Source organism: Salmo salar, chromosome ssa21, assembly GCF_905237065.1.
Source record: "Salmo salar chromosome ssa21, Ssal_v3.1, whole genome shotgun sequence".
Classification (NCBI taxonomy): Eukaryota; Metazoa; Chordata; class Actinopteri; order Salmoniformes; family Salmonidae; genus Salmo; species Salmo salar.
Genome location: NC_059462.1, coordinates 56,993,462 through 57,008,461, shown reverse-complemented (window position 1 = coordinate 57,008,461; position 15,000 = coordinate 56,993,462). Strand labels below are relative to the sequence as shown.

At 45.9% G+C, this 15,000-nt stretch overlaps 1 protein-coding gene across 1 annotated transcript in view; it reads left to right on the top strand.

The window, feature by feature from the left end:
* The window catches only part of bmpr2b (bone morphogenetic protein receptor, type II b (serine/threonine kinase)), a 137,514-nt gene that overhangs the window by 107,260 nt on the left and 15,254 nt on the right, over positions 1–15,000 (top strand). Inside the window, exons 8-9 of the mRNA XM_045704929.1 lie at positions 7,118–7,278; positions 8,320–8,467. Coding sequence (XP_045560885.1) covers positions 7,118–7,278; positions 8,320–8,467 — 309 coding nt within the window. The remainder of the gene's footprint in view (positions 1–7,117; positions 7,279–8,319; positions 8,468–15,000) is intronic.

Sequence of the window (15,000 nt, the reverse complement as noted above, 5' to 3'; positions counted from 1 at the left end):
AGCCATGCCTGTTTCTAGTGGTCCTTTAGCCGTGCCTGTTTCTAGTGGTCCTTTAGCCGTGCCTGTTTCTAGTGGTCCTTTAGCCGTGCCTGTTTCTAGTGGTCCTTTAGCCATGCCTGTTTCTAGTGGTCCTTTAGCCGCGCCTGTTTCTAGTGGTCCTTTAGGCCATGCCTGTTTCTAGTGGTCCTTTAGGCCATGCCTGTTTCTAGTGGTCCTTTAGCCGTGCCTGTTTCTAGTGGTCCTTTAGCCATGCCTGTTTCTAGTGGTCCTTTAGCCGTGCCTGTTTCTAGTGGTCCTTTAGGCCGTGCCTGTTTCTAGTGGTCCTTTAGCCGTGCCTGTTTCTAGTGGTCCTTTAGGCCGTGCCTGTTTCTAGTGGTCCTTTAGCCGTGCCTGTTTCTAGTGGTCCTTTAGCCATGCCTGTTTCTAGTGGTCCTTTAGGCCGTGCCTGTTTCTAGTGGTCCTTTAGCCGTGCCTGTTTCTAGTGGTCCTTTAGCCGTGCCTGTTTCTAGTGGTCCTTTAGCCGTGCCTGTTTCTAGTGGTCCTTTAGGCCGTGCCTGTTTCTAGTGGTCCTTTAGCCGTGCCTGTTTCTAGTGGTCCTTTAGCCGTGCCTGTTTCTAGTGGTCCTTTAGCCATGCCTGTTTCTAGTGGTCCTTTAGCCGTGCCTGTTTCTAGTGGTCCTTTAGCCCGCGCCTGTTTCTAGTGGTCCTTTAGGCCATGCCTGTTTCTAGTGGTCCTTTAGCCATGCCTGTTTCTAGTGGTCCTTTAGGCCGCGCCTGTTTCTATTGGTCCTTTAGACATAATGAGTCAGGTTACAGACCATGTAGCTAGGACTAGGACCCCTAGACATAATGAGTCAGGTTACAGACCATGTAGCTAGGACTAGGACCCCTAGACATAATGAGTCAGGTTACAGACCATGTAGCTAGGACCCCTAGACATAATGAGTCAGGTTACAGACCATGTAGCTAGGACTAGGACCCCTAGACATAATGAGTCAGGTTACAGACCATGTAGCTAGGACCCCTAGACATAATGAGTCAGGTTACAGACCATGTAGCTAGGACCCCTAGACATAATGAGTCAGGTTACAGATCATGTAGCTAGGACCCCTAGACATAATGAGTCAGGTTATAGACCATGTAACTAGGACTAGGACCCCTAGACATAATGAGTCAGGTTATAGACCATGTAGCTAGGACCCCTAGACATAATGAGTCAGGTTACAGACCGCGTAGCTAGGACCCCTAGACATAATGAGTCAGGTTACAGACCATGTAGCTAGGGCTAGGACCCCTAGACATAATGAGTCAGGTTACAGACTATGTAGCTAGGACCCCTAGACATAATGAGTCAGGTTATAGACCATGTAGCTAGGACTAGGACCCCTAGACATAATGAGTCAGGTTATAGACCATGTAGCTAGGACTAGGACCCCTAGACATAATGAGTCAGGTTACAAACTATGTAACTAGGACCCCTAGACATAATGAGTCAGGTTACAGACCATGTAGCTAGGACTAGGACCCCTAGACATAATGAGTCAGGTTATAGACCATGTAGCTAGGACTAGGACCCCTAGACATAATGAGTCAGGTTACAAACTATGTAACTAGGACCCCTAGACATAATGAGTCAGGTTATAGACCATGTAGCTAGGACTAGGACCCCTAGACATAATGAGTCAGGTTATAGACCATGTAGCTAGGACTAGGACCCCTAGACATAATGAGTCAGGTTATAGACCATGTAGCTAGGACTAGGACCCCTAGACATAATGAGTCAGGTTACAAACTATGTAACTAGGACCCCTAGACATAATGAGTCAGGTTACAGACCATGTAGCTAGGACTAGGACCCCTAGACATAATGAGTCAGGTTACAGACCATGTAACTAGGACTAGGACCCCTAGACATAATGAGTCAGGTTATAGACCATGTAACTAGGACAAGGACCCCATAGACATAATGAGTCAGGTTACAGACCATGTAGCTAGGACTAGGACCCCTAGACATAATGAGTCAGGTTATAGACCATGTAGCTAAGACCCCTAGACATAATGAGTCAGGTTATAGACCATGTAGCTAGGACTAGGACCCCTAGACATAATGAGTCAGGTTACATACCATGTAGCTAGGACCCCTAGACATAATGAGTCAGGTTACAGACCATGTAGTTTGGACCCCTAGACATAATGAGTCAGGTTATAGACCATGTAGCTAGGACCCCTAGACATAATGAGTCAGGTTACAGACCATGTAGCTAGGACTAGGACCCCTAGACATAATGAGTCAGGTTACAGACCATGTAGCTAGGACCCCTAGACATAATGAGTCAGGTTACAGACCATGTAACTAGGACTAGGACCCCTAGACATAATGAGTCAGGGTACAGACCATGTAGCTAGGACCCCTAGACATAATGAGTCAGGTTACAGACCATGTAGCTAGGACTAGGATCCCTAGACATAATGAGTCAGGTTACAGACCATGTTGCTGGGACCCCTAGACATAATGAGTCAGGTTATAGACCATGTAGCTAGGACTAGGACCCCTAGACATAATGAGTCAGGTTATAGACCATGTAGCTAGGACCCCTAGACATAATGAGTCAGGTTACAGACCATGTAGCTAGGACCCCTAGACATAATGAGTCAGGTTACAGACCATGTAGCTAGGACTAGGACCCCTAGACATAATGAGTCAGGTTACAGACCATGTAGCTAGGACCCCTAGACATAATGAGTCAGGTTATAGACCATGTAACTAGGACTAGGACCCCTAGACATAATGAGTCAGGTTACAGACCATGTAGCTAGGACTAGGACACCTAGACATAATGAGTCAGGTTATAGACCATGTAGCTAGGACTAGGACCCCTAGACATAATGAGTCAGGTTACAGACCATGTAGCTAGGACCCCTAGACATAATGAGTCAGGTTACAGACCATGTAGCTAGGACTAGGACCCCTAGACATAATGAGTCAGGTTATAGACCATGTAGCTAGGACCCCTAGACATAATGAGTCAGGTTATAGACCATGTAACTAGGACTAGGACCCTGATACAAAGCCAGTGCGACTGGATCTGTAGGCTTGCTGTTGGTTTATCATCCTATTCCCTACATAACATCCTATTCCCTACATAACATCCTATTCCCTACGTAGCATCCTATTCCCTACGTATCATCCTATTCCCTACATAACATCCTATTCCCTACGTAGCATCCTGTTCCCTACATAGCATCCTATTCCCTACATAACATCCTATTCCCTACATAACATCCTATTCCTCACGTAGCATCCTGTTCCCTACATAGCATCCTATTCCCTACATAACATCCTATTCCCTACATAACATCCTATTCCCTACGTAGCATCCTGTTCCCTACATGCATCCTATTCCGTACATAACATTCTATTCCCTACATAGTGTACTCCTTTTTTACCAGTTCCCTATGGGCTCTATGTAGGGAATAGGATGCTATGTAGGGAATAGGATGCTACGTAGGGAATAGGATGTTATGTAGGGAATAGGATGTTATGTAGGGAATAGGATGCTACGTATGGAATAGGATGCAACGTAGGGAATAGGATGTTATGTAGGGAATAGGATGCAACGTAGGGAATAGGATGTTATGTAGGGAATAGGATGCTACGTAGGGAATAGGATGCTACGTAGGGAATAAGATGTTATGTAGGGAATAGGATGCTATGTAGGGAATAGGATGCTACGTAGGGAATAGGATGCAACGTAGGGAATAGGATGTTATGTAGGGAATAGGATGCTACGTAGGGAATAGGATGCAACGTAGGGAATAGGATGTTATGTAGGGAATAGGATGCAACGTAGGGAATAGGATGTTATGTAGGGAATAGGATGCTACGTAGGGAATAGGATGCTACGTAGGGAATAGGATGTTATGTAGGGAATAGGATGCTACGCAGGGAATAGGATGCAATGTAGGGAATAGGATGATATGTAGGGAATAGGATGCTACGAAGGGAATAGGATGCAACGTAGGGAATAGGATGTTATGTAGGGAATAGGATGCAACGTAGGGAATAGGATGTTATGTAGGGAATAGGATGCTACGTAGGGAATAGGATGCTACGTAGGGAATAAGATGTTATGTAGGGAATAGGATGCTATGTAGGGAATAGGATGCTACGTAGGGAATAGGATGTTACGTAGGGAATAGGATGCTACGTAGGGAATAGGATGCTACATAGGGAATAGGATGTTATGTAGGGAATAGGATGTTATGTAGGGAATAGGATGCTACGTAGGGAATAGGATGCTACGTAGGGAATAGGATGTTATGTAGGGAATAGGATGTTATGTAGGGAATAGGATGCTACGTAGGGGAATAGGATGTTATGTAGGGAATAGGATGCAATGTAGGGAATAGGATGTTATGTAGGGAATAGGATGCAACTTAGGGAATAGGAGACATTAGCAGAATCATTTTTTTACTTGGACAAATGACAGAGTAGCTTACTCTACACACACTGACCAACAGACCAATAAAAACAGTGTCCATTTAATAAGCCTATGAGAAGGGGAGACACAAGTAGAATAATAAACTGGAGGAGGAAGTTGTTGTTCAAGTGGCACTGAGCCAACAATGATAATGACCGATGCTCTCCACTGGTGCCAATAAAAGATAGGCCTACTGTTGTTTGTTCAATTAAGTTGAGCATTTTGATTACTAAGACAGATTAGAGTCTTTACGTTTTCTTTTCTTTACTAGAAAATGACCATTTTACTTTCCAAAATATATTTTTTTCTCCCCACAATTGAATTTTGGATATATTGCGATATACCTGTCTGGGCCTAAACTTTTCACTGACAGTCGCAACTCAATAATCCTCTATTTGGTATTTGTCGCGGGCTGCCTTTTCTTTCCGACTGTAGGCGATGTGATTTAAAACAATCAACAATTTATTAATATTTTTAAGTCTAGGGGAAGCTAATGATCCTCTGTGGCCAATGCTTTAGTAGTCAATTTTGAATGAATTTCTTTCTTTCTGTATAGACATGAGTAGGCTAATTTTGGCCATTTTTTTTAATTCAATTTACTTAGGGAAACTTAGCTTCCGTTAGCCTTATGGACATGCCGCATATAAGCCTGTCAATCTACTATCCCCCCATAGTATAAAGTTTACCTATTGGTCTTCAAATTCCAATTTGTAAGTCGCTCTGGATAAGAGCGTCTGCTAAATGACGTAAAATGTAAAATGTCTTGTCGAAGAAGAAAAAAATCCCAAACAGACTCTGGAACAGTCGTGGGACGATAGATCCCAATTCATTCCTAGGCTCCTACATTAAAAAGTAATGAGTTTGATGCAACAGATCAAAACGGTTTATCTTAAAATGTTGATAAACTATTATTTCTTAACATTATTAGTGCAGCAATGCGCCTAAGGCGGTAGCCTACGTGCGAATGCGGCTAACCGGACAATGAAAACCATAAGAACATTTGAGAAATAGGCTACTGTTTCAATGGCTTTATTTTGTTTGTTTTTTAACAGGGAAGACCTATTGAGGCCTAGGTATCTTTTCCAAATGCGCCATGTATTATACATTATACACTATAGCATAACATTTGATTTGAATGTCTATACAGCGCCTTCGGAAAGTATTCAGACCCCTTGACTTCTTCCACATTTTTGTTACTTTACAGCCTTATTTCTCAAATGGATTAAATATAAATTGTCCCTGAGCAATCTACACACAATACCCCATAATGACAAAGGAAAAACAGGTTTTTAGACATTTTTGCAAATGTATAAAAAAAAATTAAAGATACCTTATTTACATAAGATTTCAGACCCTTTGATTTGAGACTCTAAATTGAGCTCAGGTGCTTCCTGTTTCCATTGATCATCCTTGAGATGTTTCTACAACTTGATTGGAGTCCTCCACCAATCAGGCCTTTACGGTATATTGCCCTGACGGAAGCCACTCCTCAGTAAAAGGCACATGACAGCCTGCTTGGAGTTTGCCAAAAGGCACCTAAAGGACTCTCAGACCGTGAGAAACAAGATTCTCTGGTCTGATGAAACCAAAATTGAACTCTTTGGCCTGAATGCCAAGCGTCACGTCTGGAGGAAACCTGGCACCATCCCAACGGTGAAGCATGGTGGTGGCAGCATCATGCTGTGGGGATGTTTTTCAGCGGCAGGGACTGGGAGACTAGTCAGGATCGAGGGAAAGACCCTAAGCACACAGCCAAGAACAACGCAGGAGTGGCTTCAGGACAAGTCTCTAAATGTCCTTGAGTGGCCCGGCCAGAGCCCGGACTTGAACCCGATTTGAACATCTCTGGAGAGACCTGAAAATAGCTGTGCAGCGATACTCCCCATCCAACCAGACAGAGCTTGAGAGGATCTGCAGAGTAGAATGGGAGAAACTCCCCAAATACAGATGTGCTAAGCTTGTGGTGTCATACCCAAGAAGTATTAACTGTTATATAATGAAATATTACACTTCAACTATAGTACCTTATATATAGTATTACTGTGTTACAGTTCAACCATAGTACCTTATATATAGTATTACTGTCTTACAGTTCAACCATAGTACCTTATATATAGTATTACTGTGTTACAGTTTAACCATAGTACCTTATATATAGTATTACTGTGTTACAGTTTAACCATAGTACCTTATATATAGTATTACTGTGTTACAGTTCAACCATAGTACCTTATATATAGTATTACTGTGTTACAGTTTAACCATAGTACCTTATATATAGTATTGACTGTGTTACAGTTCAACCATAGTTTCTACAGTAACTGTGTTATCCAGCAATGATCTTTAAGCAATCATGGTGACATGCACAGACTAATGGGCCTTTTCTCTCTCTCTCTCCCCTCCCCCTCCCCTCCTCTCTCCCCTCTCCCCCCTCTCTCTTCTCCTCTCTCCCCCTCTCCCCCTCTCTGTTCTCCTCTCTCCCCTCTCTCTCTCTCTCCTCTCTCCCCTCCCCCTCTCTCTCTCCCCTCTCCCTCCCATCTCTCCTCCCTCCCATCCCCTCTCCCTCATCCCATCCTCTCTCTCCTCTCCCTCCCTCCCTCCCTCCCGTCCTCTCTCCCTCTCTTCCCTCTCTCCCAGACATCTACAAGCCAGCCGTATCTCACAGAGACCTGAACAGCAGGAACGTTCTAGTGAAGAATGATGGGACGTGTGTGATCAGTGACTTTGGTCTGTCCATGAAGCTGACAGGGAACAGACTGGTCAGGCCTGGAGAGGAGGAGAACGCTGCCATCAGTGAGGTGAGTCCCTGACCTCTAACCTCTAACCTCTAACCCCAGGTGGTCAGGCCTGGAGAGGAGGAGAACGCTGCCATCAGTGAGGTGAGTCCCTGACCTTTAACCTCTAACCCCAGGTGGTCAGGCCTGGAGAGGAGGAGAACGCTGCCATCAGTGAGGTGAGTCCCTAACCTTTAACCTCTAACCCTAACCTCTAACCCCAGGTGGTCAGGCCTGGAGAGGAGGAGAACGCTGCCATCAGTGAGGTGAGTCCCTAACCTTTAACCTCTAACCCTAACCTCTAACCCCAGGTGGTCAGGCCTGGAGAGGAGGAGAACGCTGCCATCAGTGAGGTGAGTCCCTAACCTTTAACCTCTAACCTCTAACCTCTAACCCCAGGTGGTCAGGCCTGGAGAGGAGGAGAACGCTGCCATCAGCGAGGTGAGTCCCTAACCTCTAACCTCTAACCTCTAACCCCAGGTGGTCAGGCCTGGAGAGGAGGAGAACGCTGCCATCAGTGAGGTGAGTCCCTAACCTTTAACCTCTAACCCCAGGTGGTCAGGCCTGGAGAGGAGGAGAACGCTGCCATCAGTGAGGTGAGTCCCTGACCTCTAACCTCTAACCTCTAACCCCAGGTGGTCAGGCCTGGAGAGGAGGAGAACGCTGCCATCAGTGAGGTGAGTCCCTAACCTTTAACCTCTAACCCTAACCTCTAACCCCAGGTGGTCAGGCCTGGAGAGGAGGAGAACGCTGCCATCAGTGAGGTGAGTCCCTGACCTTTAACCTCTAACCCCAGGTGGTCAGGCCTGGAGAGGAGGAGAACGCTGCCATCAGTGAGGTGAGTCCCTGACCTCTAACCTCTAACCCCAGGTGGTCAGGCCTGGAGAGGAAGAGAACGCTGCCATCAGCGAGGTGAGTGGGTCAACTCCACTGACTGGGCTCAACTGTAAACCACCCTCAGCCAACACCCTCTTTAATAGCTAATAATGAAAGTACTACCACAGCTCTAAGATGGACAGAATTTAAACCCAGTTTAACTCTAATTCTGGTTCTGTCTCTCTCCAGGTGGGTACAGTCCGCTACATGGCCCCAGAGGTTCTGGAAGGGGCGGTGAACCTGAGGGACTGCGAGTCGGCTCTGAAGCAGGTGGACATGTACGCCCTGGGTCTGATCTACTGGGAGACCTTCATGAGGTGTACTGACCTCTTCCCAGGTAATAGCCCCTAACCCCTGACCTTTCGAACTCCAGATACTGCGGGAGCATTCAACAGTGTCTTATGATGATGTGTCCTCCAGGAGAGATGATGGTGGTGGTGGTGGTGGTGGTGATATTGTGTCCTCCAGGAGAGATGATGGTGGTGGTGGTGGTATTGTGTCCTCCAGGAGAGATGGTGGTGATGGTGATATTGTGTCCTCCAGGAGAGATGATGGTGGTGGTGATATTGTGTCCTCCAGGAGAGATGATGGTGGTGATATTGTGTCCTCCAGGAGAGATGATGGTGGTGGTGGTGGTGATATTTTGTCCTCCAGGAGAGATGGTGGTGGTGGTGATATTGTGTCCTCCAGGAGAGATGATGGTGGTGGTGGTGGTGGTGGTGATATTGTGTCCTCCAGGAGAGATGATGGTGGTGGTGGTGGTGATATTTTGTCCTCCAGGAGAGATGGTGGTGGTGGTGATATTGTGTCCTCCAGGAGAGATGATGGTGGTGGTGGTGGTGATATTTTGTCCTCCAGGAGAGATGGTGGTGGTGGTGATATTGTGTCCTCCAGGAGAGATGATGGTGGTGGTGGTGGTGGTGGTATTGTGTCCTCCAGGAGAGATGATGGTGGTGGTGGTGGTGATATTTTGTCCTCCAGGAGAGATGGTGGTGGTGGTGATATTGTGTCCTCCAGGAGAGATGATGGTGGTGGTGGTGGTGGTGGTGATATTGTGTCCTCCAGGAGAGATGATGGTGGTGGTGATATTTTGTCCTCCAGGAGAGATGATGGTGGTGGTGATATTTTGTCCTCCAGGAGAGATGATGGTGGTGGTGGTATTGTGTCCTCCAGGAGAGATGGTGGTGGTGGTGGTATTGTGTCCTCCAGGAGAGATGGTGGTGGTGATATTGTGTCCTCCAGGAGAGATGGTGGTGGTATTGTGTCCTCCAGGAGAGATGGTGGTGGTGGTGGTGGTGGTGGTGATATTGTGTCCGCCAGGAGAGATGGTGGTGGTGGTGGTGGTGGTGATGGTATTGTGTCCTACAGGAGAGATGGTGGTGATATTGTGTCCTCCAGGAGAGATGATGGTGGTGGTGATGGTATTGTGTCCTCCAGGAGAGATGGTGGTGGTGATATTGTGTCCTCCAGGAGAGATGGTGGTGGTATTGTGTCCTCCAGGAGAGATGGTGGTGGTGGTGATGGTATTGTGTCCTCCAGGAGAGATGATGGTGGTGATATTGTGTCCTCCAGGAGAGATGGTGGTGGTGGTGGTATTGTGTCCTCCAGGAGAGATGGTGGTGGTGGTATTGTGTCCTCCAGGAGAGATGATGGTGGTGGTGATGGTATTGTGTCCTCCAGGAGAGATGATGGTGGTGGTGGTGATATTGTGTCCGCCAGGAGAGATGGTGGTGGTGGTGATATTGTGTCCTCCAGGAGAGATGGTGGTGGTATTGTGTCCTCCAGGAGAGATGATGGTGGTGATATTGTGTCCTCCAGGAGAGATGGTGGTGGTGATGGTATTGTGTCCTCCAGGAGAGATGATGGTGGTGGTGATATTGTGTCCTCCAGGAGAGATGGTGGAGGTGGTGGTATTGTGTCCTCCAGGAGAGATGGTGGTGGTGGTGGTGGTGGTGGTGATATTTTGTCCTCCAGGAGAGATGATGGTGGTGGTGGTGGTGGTATTGTGTCCTCCAGGAGAGATGGTGGTGGTGGTGGTGGTGGTGGTGGTATTGTGTCCTCCAGGAGAGATAGTGGTGGTGGTGGTATTGTGTCCTCCAGGAGAGATAGTGGTGGTGGTGGTGGTGGTATTGTGTCCTCCAGGAGAGATAGTGGTGGTGGTGGTATTGTGTCCTCCAGGAGAGATAGTGGTGGTGGTGGTATTGTGTCCTCCAGGAGAGATGGTGGTGGTGGTGGTGGTGGTATTGTGTCCTCCAGGAGAGATGGTGGTGGTGGTGGTGGTGGTATTGTGTCCTCCAGGAGAGATGATGAGTCTGGCTGCCCAACTGATTGGCAAACGTACTGCAAATTAAGAAGTCACATGACTAAATAAAAATAAACTATACTATGAAGCAAAGATACATTATTTAAAGAATGACATTTTGGGGAAAAAAAGCCAACTCAGCTCCATCATTCATTGAATCTGATGGCTCATTCATCACAAAACCCAGTGATATTACCAATTACTTTAATGATTTTTTTTCATTGGCAAGACTAGCAACATGCCAGCAACAAACACTGACACTACACATCCAAGTATATCTGACCAAATTATGAAAGACAAGAATTGTCATTTTAAATTCCTTAAAGTCAGCGTAGAAGAGGTGAAAAATGATTCTGTTTCGACAATGACAATCCACTGAGGTCTGACAACTTGGATGGAAAATTACTGAGGATAATAGCGGACGATATTGCCACTCCTATTTGCCACATCTTCAATTTAAGCCTACTTGAGAGTGTGTTGCCCTCAGGCCTGGAGGGAAGCTAAAGTCAATCCGCTACCTAAGAATAGTAAAGCCCCCTTTACTGGCTCAAATAGCCGAGCAATCATAAAATGATTGTGGGGGCTGTCTTGTTAGACTTCAGTGAATCTTCTGACATTATCGATCATAGTCTACTGCTGGAAAAACGTATGTGTTATGGCTTTACACCCCTGCTATAATGTGGATAAAGAGTAACTTGTCTAACAGAACACAGAGGGTGTTCTTTAATGGAAGCCTCTCAAATATAATACAGGTAGAATCAGGAGTTCCCCAGGGCAGCTGTTTAGGCCCCTTGCTCTTTCAATTTTTACTAATGGACATGCCACTAACTTTGAGTAAATCCAGTGTGTCTATGTATGCGGATGACTCAACACTACACACGTCAGCGACTGAAATGACTGCAACACTCAACAAGGAGCTGCAGTTAGTTTCAGAGTGGGTGGCAAGGAATAAGTTAGCTCTCAATATTTCTAAAACTAAAAGCATTGTATTTGGGACAGAAAATTCACTAAACCCTAAACCTCAACTAAATCTTGTCATAAATAATGTGGAAATTGAGCAAATTGAGGTGACTAAACTGCTTGGAGTAACACTAGATTGTAAACTGTCATGGTCAAAACATAATGATACAACAGTAGCTAAGATGGGGAGAAGTCTGTCCATAATAAAGCTCTGCTCTGCCTTCTAAACAACACTATCAACAAGGCAGGTCCTACAGGCCCTAGTTTCTACCTTCTTAACAACACTATCAACAAGGCAGGTCCTACAGGCCCTAGTTCCTACCTTCTTAACAGCACTATCAACAAGGCAGATCCTACAGGCCCTAGTTTCTACCTTCTTAACAACACTATCAACAAGGCAGGTCCTACAGGCCCTAGTTTCTACCTTCTTAACAACACTATCAACAAGGCAGGTCCTACAGGCCCTAGTTTCTACCTTCTTAACAACACTATCAACAAGGCAGGTCCTACAGGCCCTAGTTTCTACCTTCTTAACAACACTATCAACAAGGCAGGTCCTACAGGCCCTAGTTTCTACCTTCTTAACAACACTATCAACAAGGCAGGTCCTACAGGCCCTAGTTTCTACCTTCTTAACAACACTATCAACAAGGCAGGTCCTACAGGCCCTAGTTTCTACCTTCTTAACAACACTATCAACAAGGCAGGTCCTACAGGCCCTAGTTTCTACCTTCTTAACAACACTATCAACAAGGCAGGTCCTACAGGCCCTAGTTTCTACCTTCTTAACAACACTATCAACAAGGCAGGTCCTACAGGCCCTAGTTTCTACCTTCTTAACAGCACTATCAACAAGGCAGGTCCTACAGGCCCTAGTTTCTACCTTCTTAACAACACTATCAACAAGGCAGGTCCTACAGGCCCTAGTTTCTACCTTCTTAACAACACTATCAACAAGGCAGGTCCTACAGGCCCTAGTTTCTACCTTCTTAACAACACTATCAACAAGGCAGGTCCTACAGGCCCTAGTTTCTACCTTCTTAACAGCACTATCAACAAGGCAGGTCCTACAGGCCCTAGTTTCTACCTTCTTAACAACACTATCAACAAGGCAGGTCCTACAGGCCCTAGTTTCTACCTTCTTAACAACACTATCAACAAGGCAGGTCCTACAGGCCCTAGTTTCTACCTTCTTAACAACACTATCAACAAGGCAGGTCCTACAGGCCCTAGTTTCTACCTTCTTAACAACACTATCAACAAGGCAGGTCCTACAGGCCCTAGTTTAGCTGCACCTGGACTACTGTTCAGTCATGTGGTCAGGTGCCACAAAAAAGGACTTAGGAAAATTGCAATTGTCTCAGAACAGAGCAGCACGGCTGGCCCTTGGATGGACACAGAGAGCTAATATTAATAATATGCATGTCAATCTCTCCTGGCTCAAAGTGGAGGAGAGAATGACTTCATCACTACTTGTATTTGTGAGAGGTATTGACATGTTGAATGCACCAAGCTGTACTAGCACACAGCTCAGACACCCATCCATACCCCACAAGACATGCCACCAGAGGTCTGTTTAAACTACTGGCACACAGCTCAGACACCCATCCATACCCCACCTGACATGCCACCAGAGGTCTGTCTAAACTACTGGCACACAGCTCAGACACCCCATACATACCCCACAAGACATGCCACCAGAGGTCTGTCTAAACTACTGGCACACAGCTCAGACACCCATCCATACCCCACAAGACATGCCACCAGAGGTCTGTTTAAACTACTGGCACACAGCTCAGACACCCATCCATACCCCACAAGACATGCCACCAGAGGTCTGTCTAAACTACTGGCACACAGCTCAGACACCCATCCATACCCCACAAGACATGCCACCAGAGGTCTGTTTAAACTACTGGCACACAGCTCAGACACCCCATCCATACCCCACCTGACATGCCACCAGAGGTCTGTCTAAACTACTGGCACACAGCTCAGACACCCATCCATACCCCACAAGACATGCCACCAGAGGTCTGTCTAAACTACTGGCACACAGCTCAGACACCCATCCATACCCCACAAGACATGCCACCAGAGGTCTCTTCACAGTCCCCAAGTCCAGAACAGACTATGGGAGGAGCACAGTACTACATAGAGCCATGACTACATGGAACTCTATTCCACATCGAGCAACTGATGCCAGCAGTAACATATGATTAAAAAAAAACACCGTAGGGAACAGCGGGGACTGTGAAGCAACACAACACACACACACACACACACACACACACACACACACACACACACACACACACACACACACACACACACACACACACACACACACACACACACACACACACACATGGATTTAGTACTGTAGATATGTGGTAGTGGTGGAGTAGGGGCCTGAGGACACACAGTGTGTTGTGAAATCTGTTAATGTGTTGTAATGTTTTTAAATGGTAATAAACTGCCTTAATTTCACTGGACCCCAGGAAGAGTAGCTGCTGCCTTGGCAGGAACTAATGGGGATCCATAATAAACCCCAGGAAGAGTAGCTGCTGCCTTGGCAGGAACTAATGGGGATCCATAATAAACCCCAGGAAGAGTAGCTGCTGCCTTGGCAGGAACTAATGGGGATCCATAATAAACCCCAGGAAGAGTAACTGCTGCCTTGGCAGGAACTAATGGGGATCCATAATAAACCCCAGGAAGAGTAGCTGCTGCCTTGGCAGGAACTAATGGGGATCCATAATAAACCCCAGGAACTAATGGGGAACAATAATAAATACAAATACAAATGTTGATATTGTGTTCTCCAGGGGAGATGGTAATGTTGATATTGTGTCCTCCAGGAGAGATGGTAATGTTGATATTGTGTCCTGCAGGAGAGATGGTAATGTTGATATTGTGTCCTCCAGGAGAGATGGGATTTTTGATATTGTGTCCTCCAGGAGAGATGGTAATGTTGATATTGTGTTCTCCAGTAGAGATGGTAATGTTTATATTGTGTTCTCCAGGAGAGATGGTAATGTTGATATTGTGTTCTCCAGGAGAGATGGTAATGTTGATATTGTGTTCTCCAGGAGAGATGGTAATGTTGATATTGTGTCCTCCAGGAGAGATGGTAATGTTGATATTTTGTCCTCCAGGAGAGATGGTAATGTTGATATTGTGTCCTCCAGGAGAGATGGTAATGTTGATATTGTGTCCTCCAGGAGAGATGGTAATGTTGATATTGTGTCCTCCAGGAGAGATGGTAATGTTGATATTGTTTCCTCCAGGAGACATGGTAATGTTGATATTGTGTTCTCCAGTAGAGATGGTAATGTTGATATTGTGTTCTCCAGGAGAGATGGTAATGTTGATATTGTGTTCTCCAGGAGAGATGGTAATGTTGATATTGTGTCCTCCAGGAGAGATGGTAATGTTGATATTGTGTCCTCCAGGAGAGATGGTAATGTTGATATTGTGTCCTCCAGGAGAGATGGTAATGTTGATATTGTGTTCTCCAGGAGAGATGGTAATGTTGATATTGTGTTCTCCAGGAGAGATGGTAATGTTGATATTGTGTTCTCCAGGAGAGATGGTAATGTTGATAT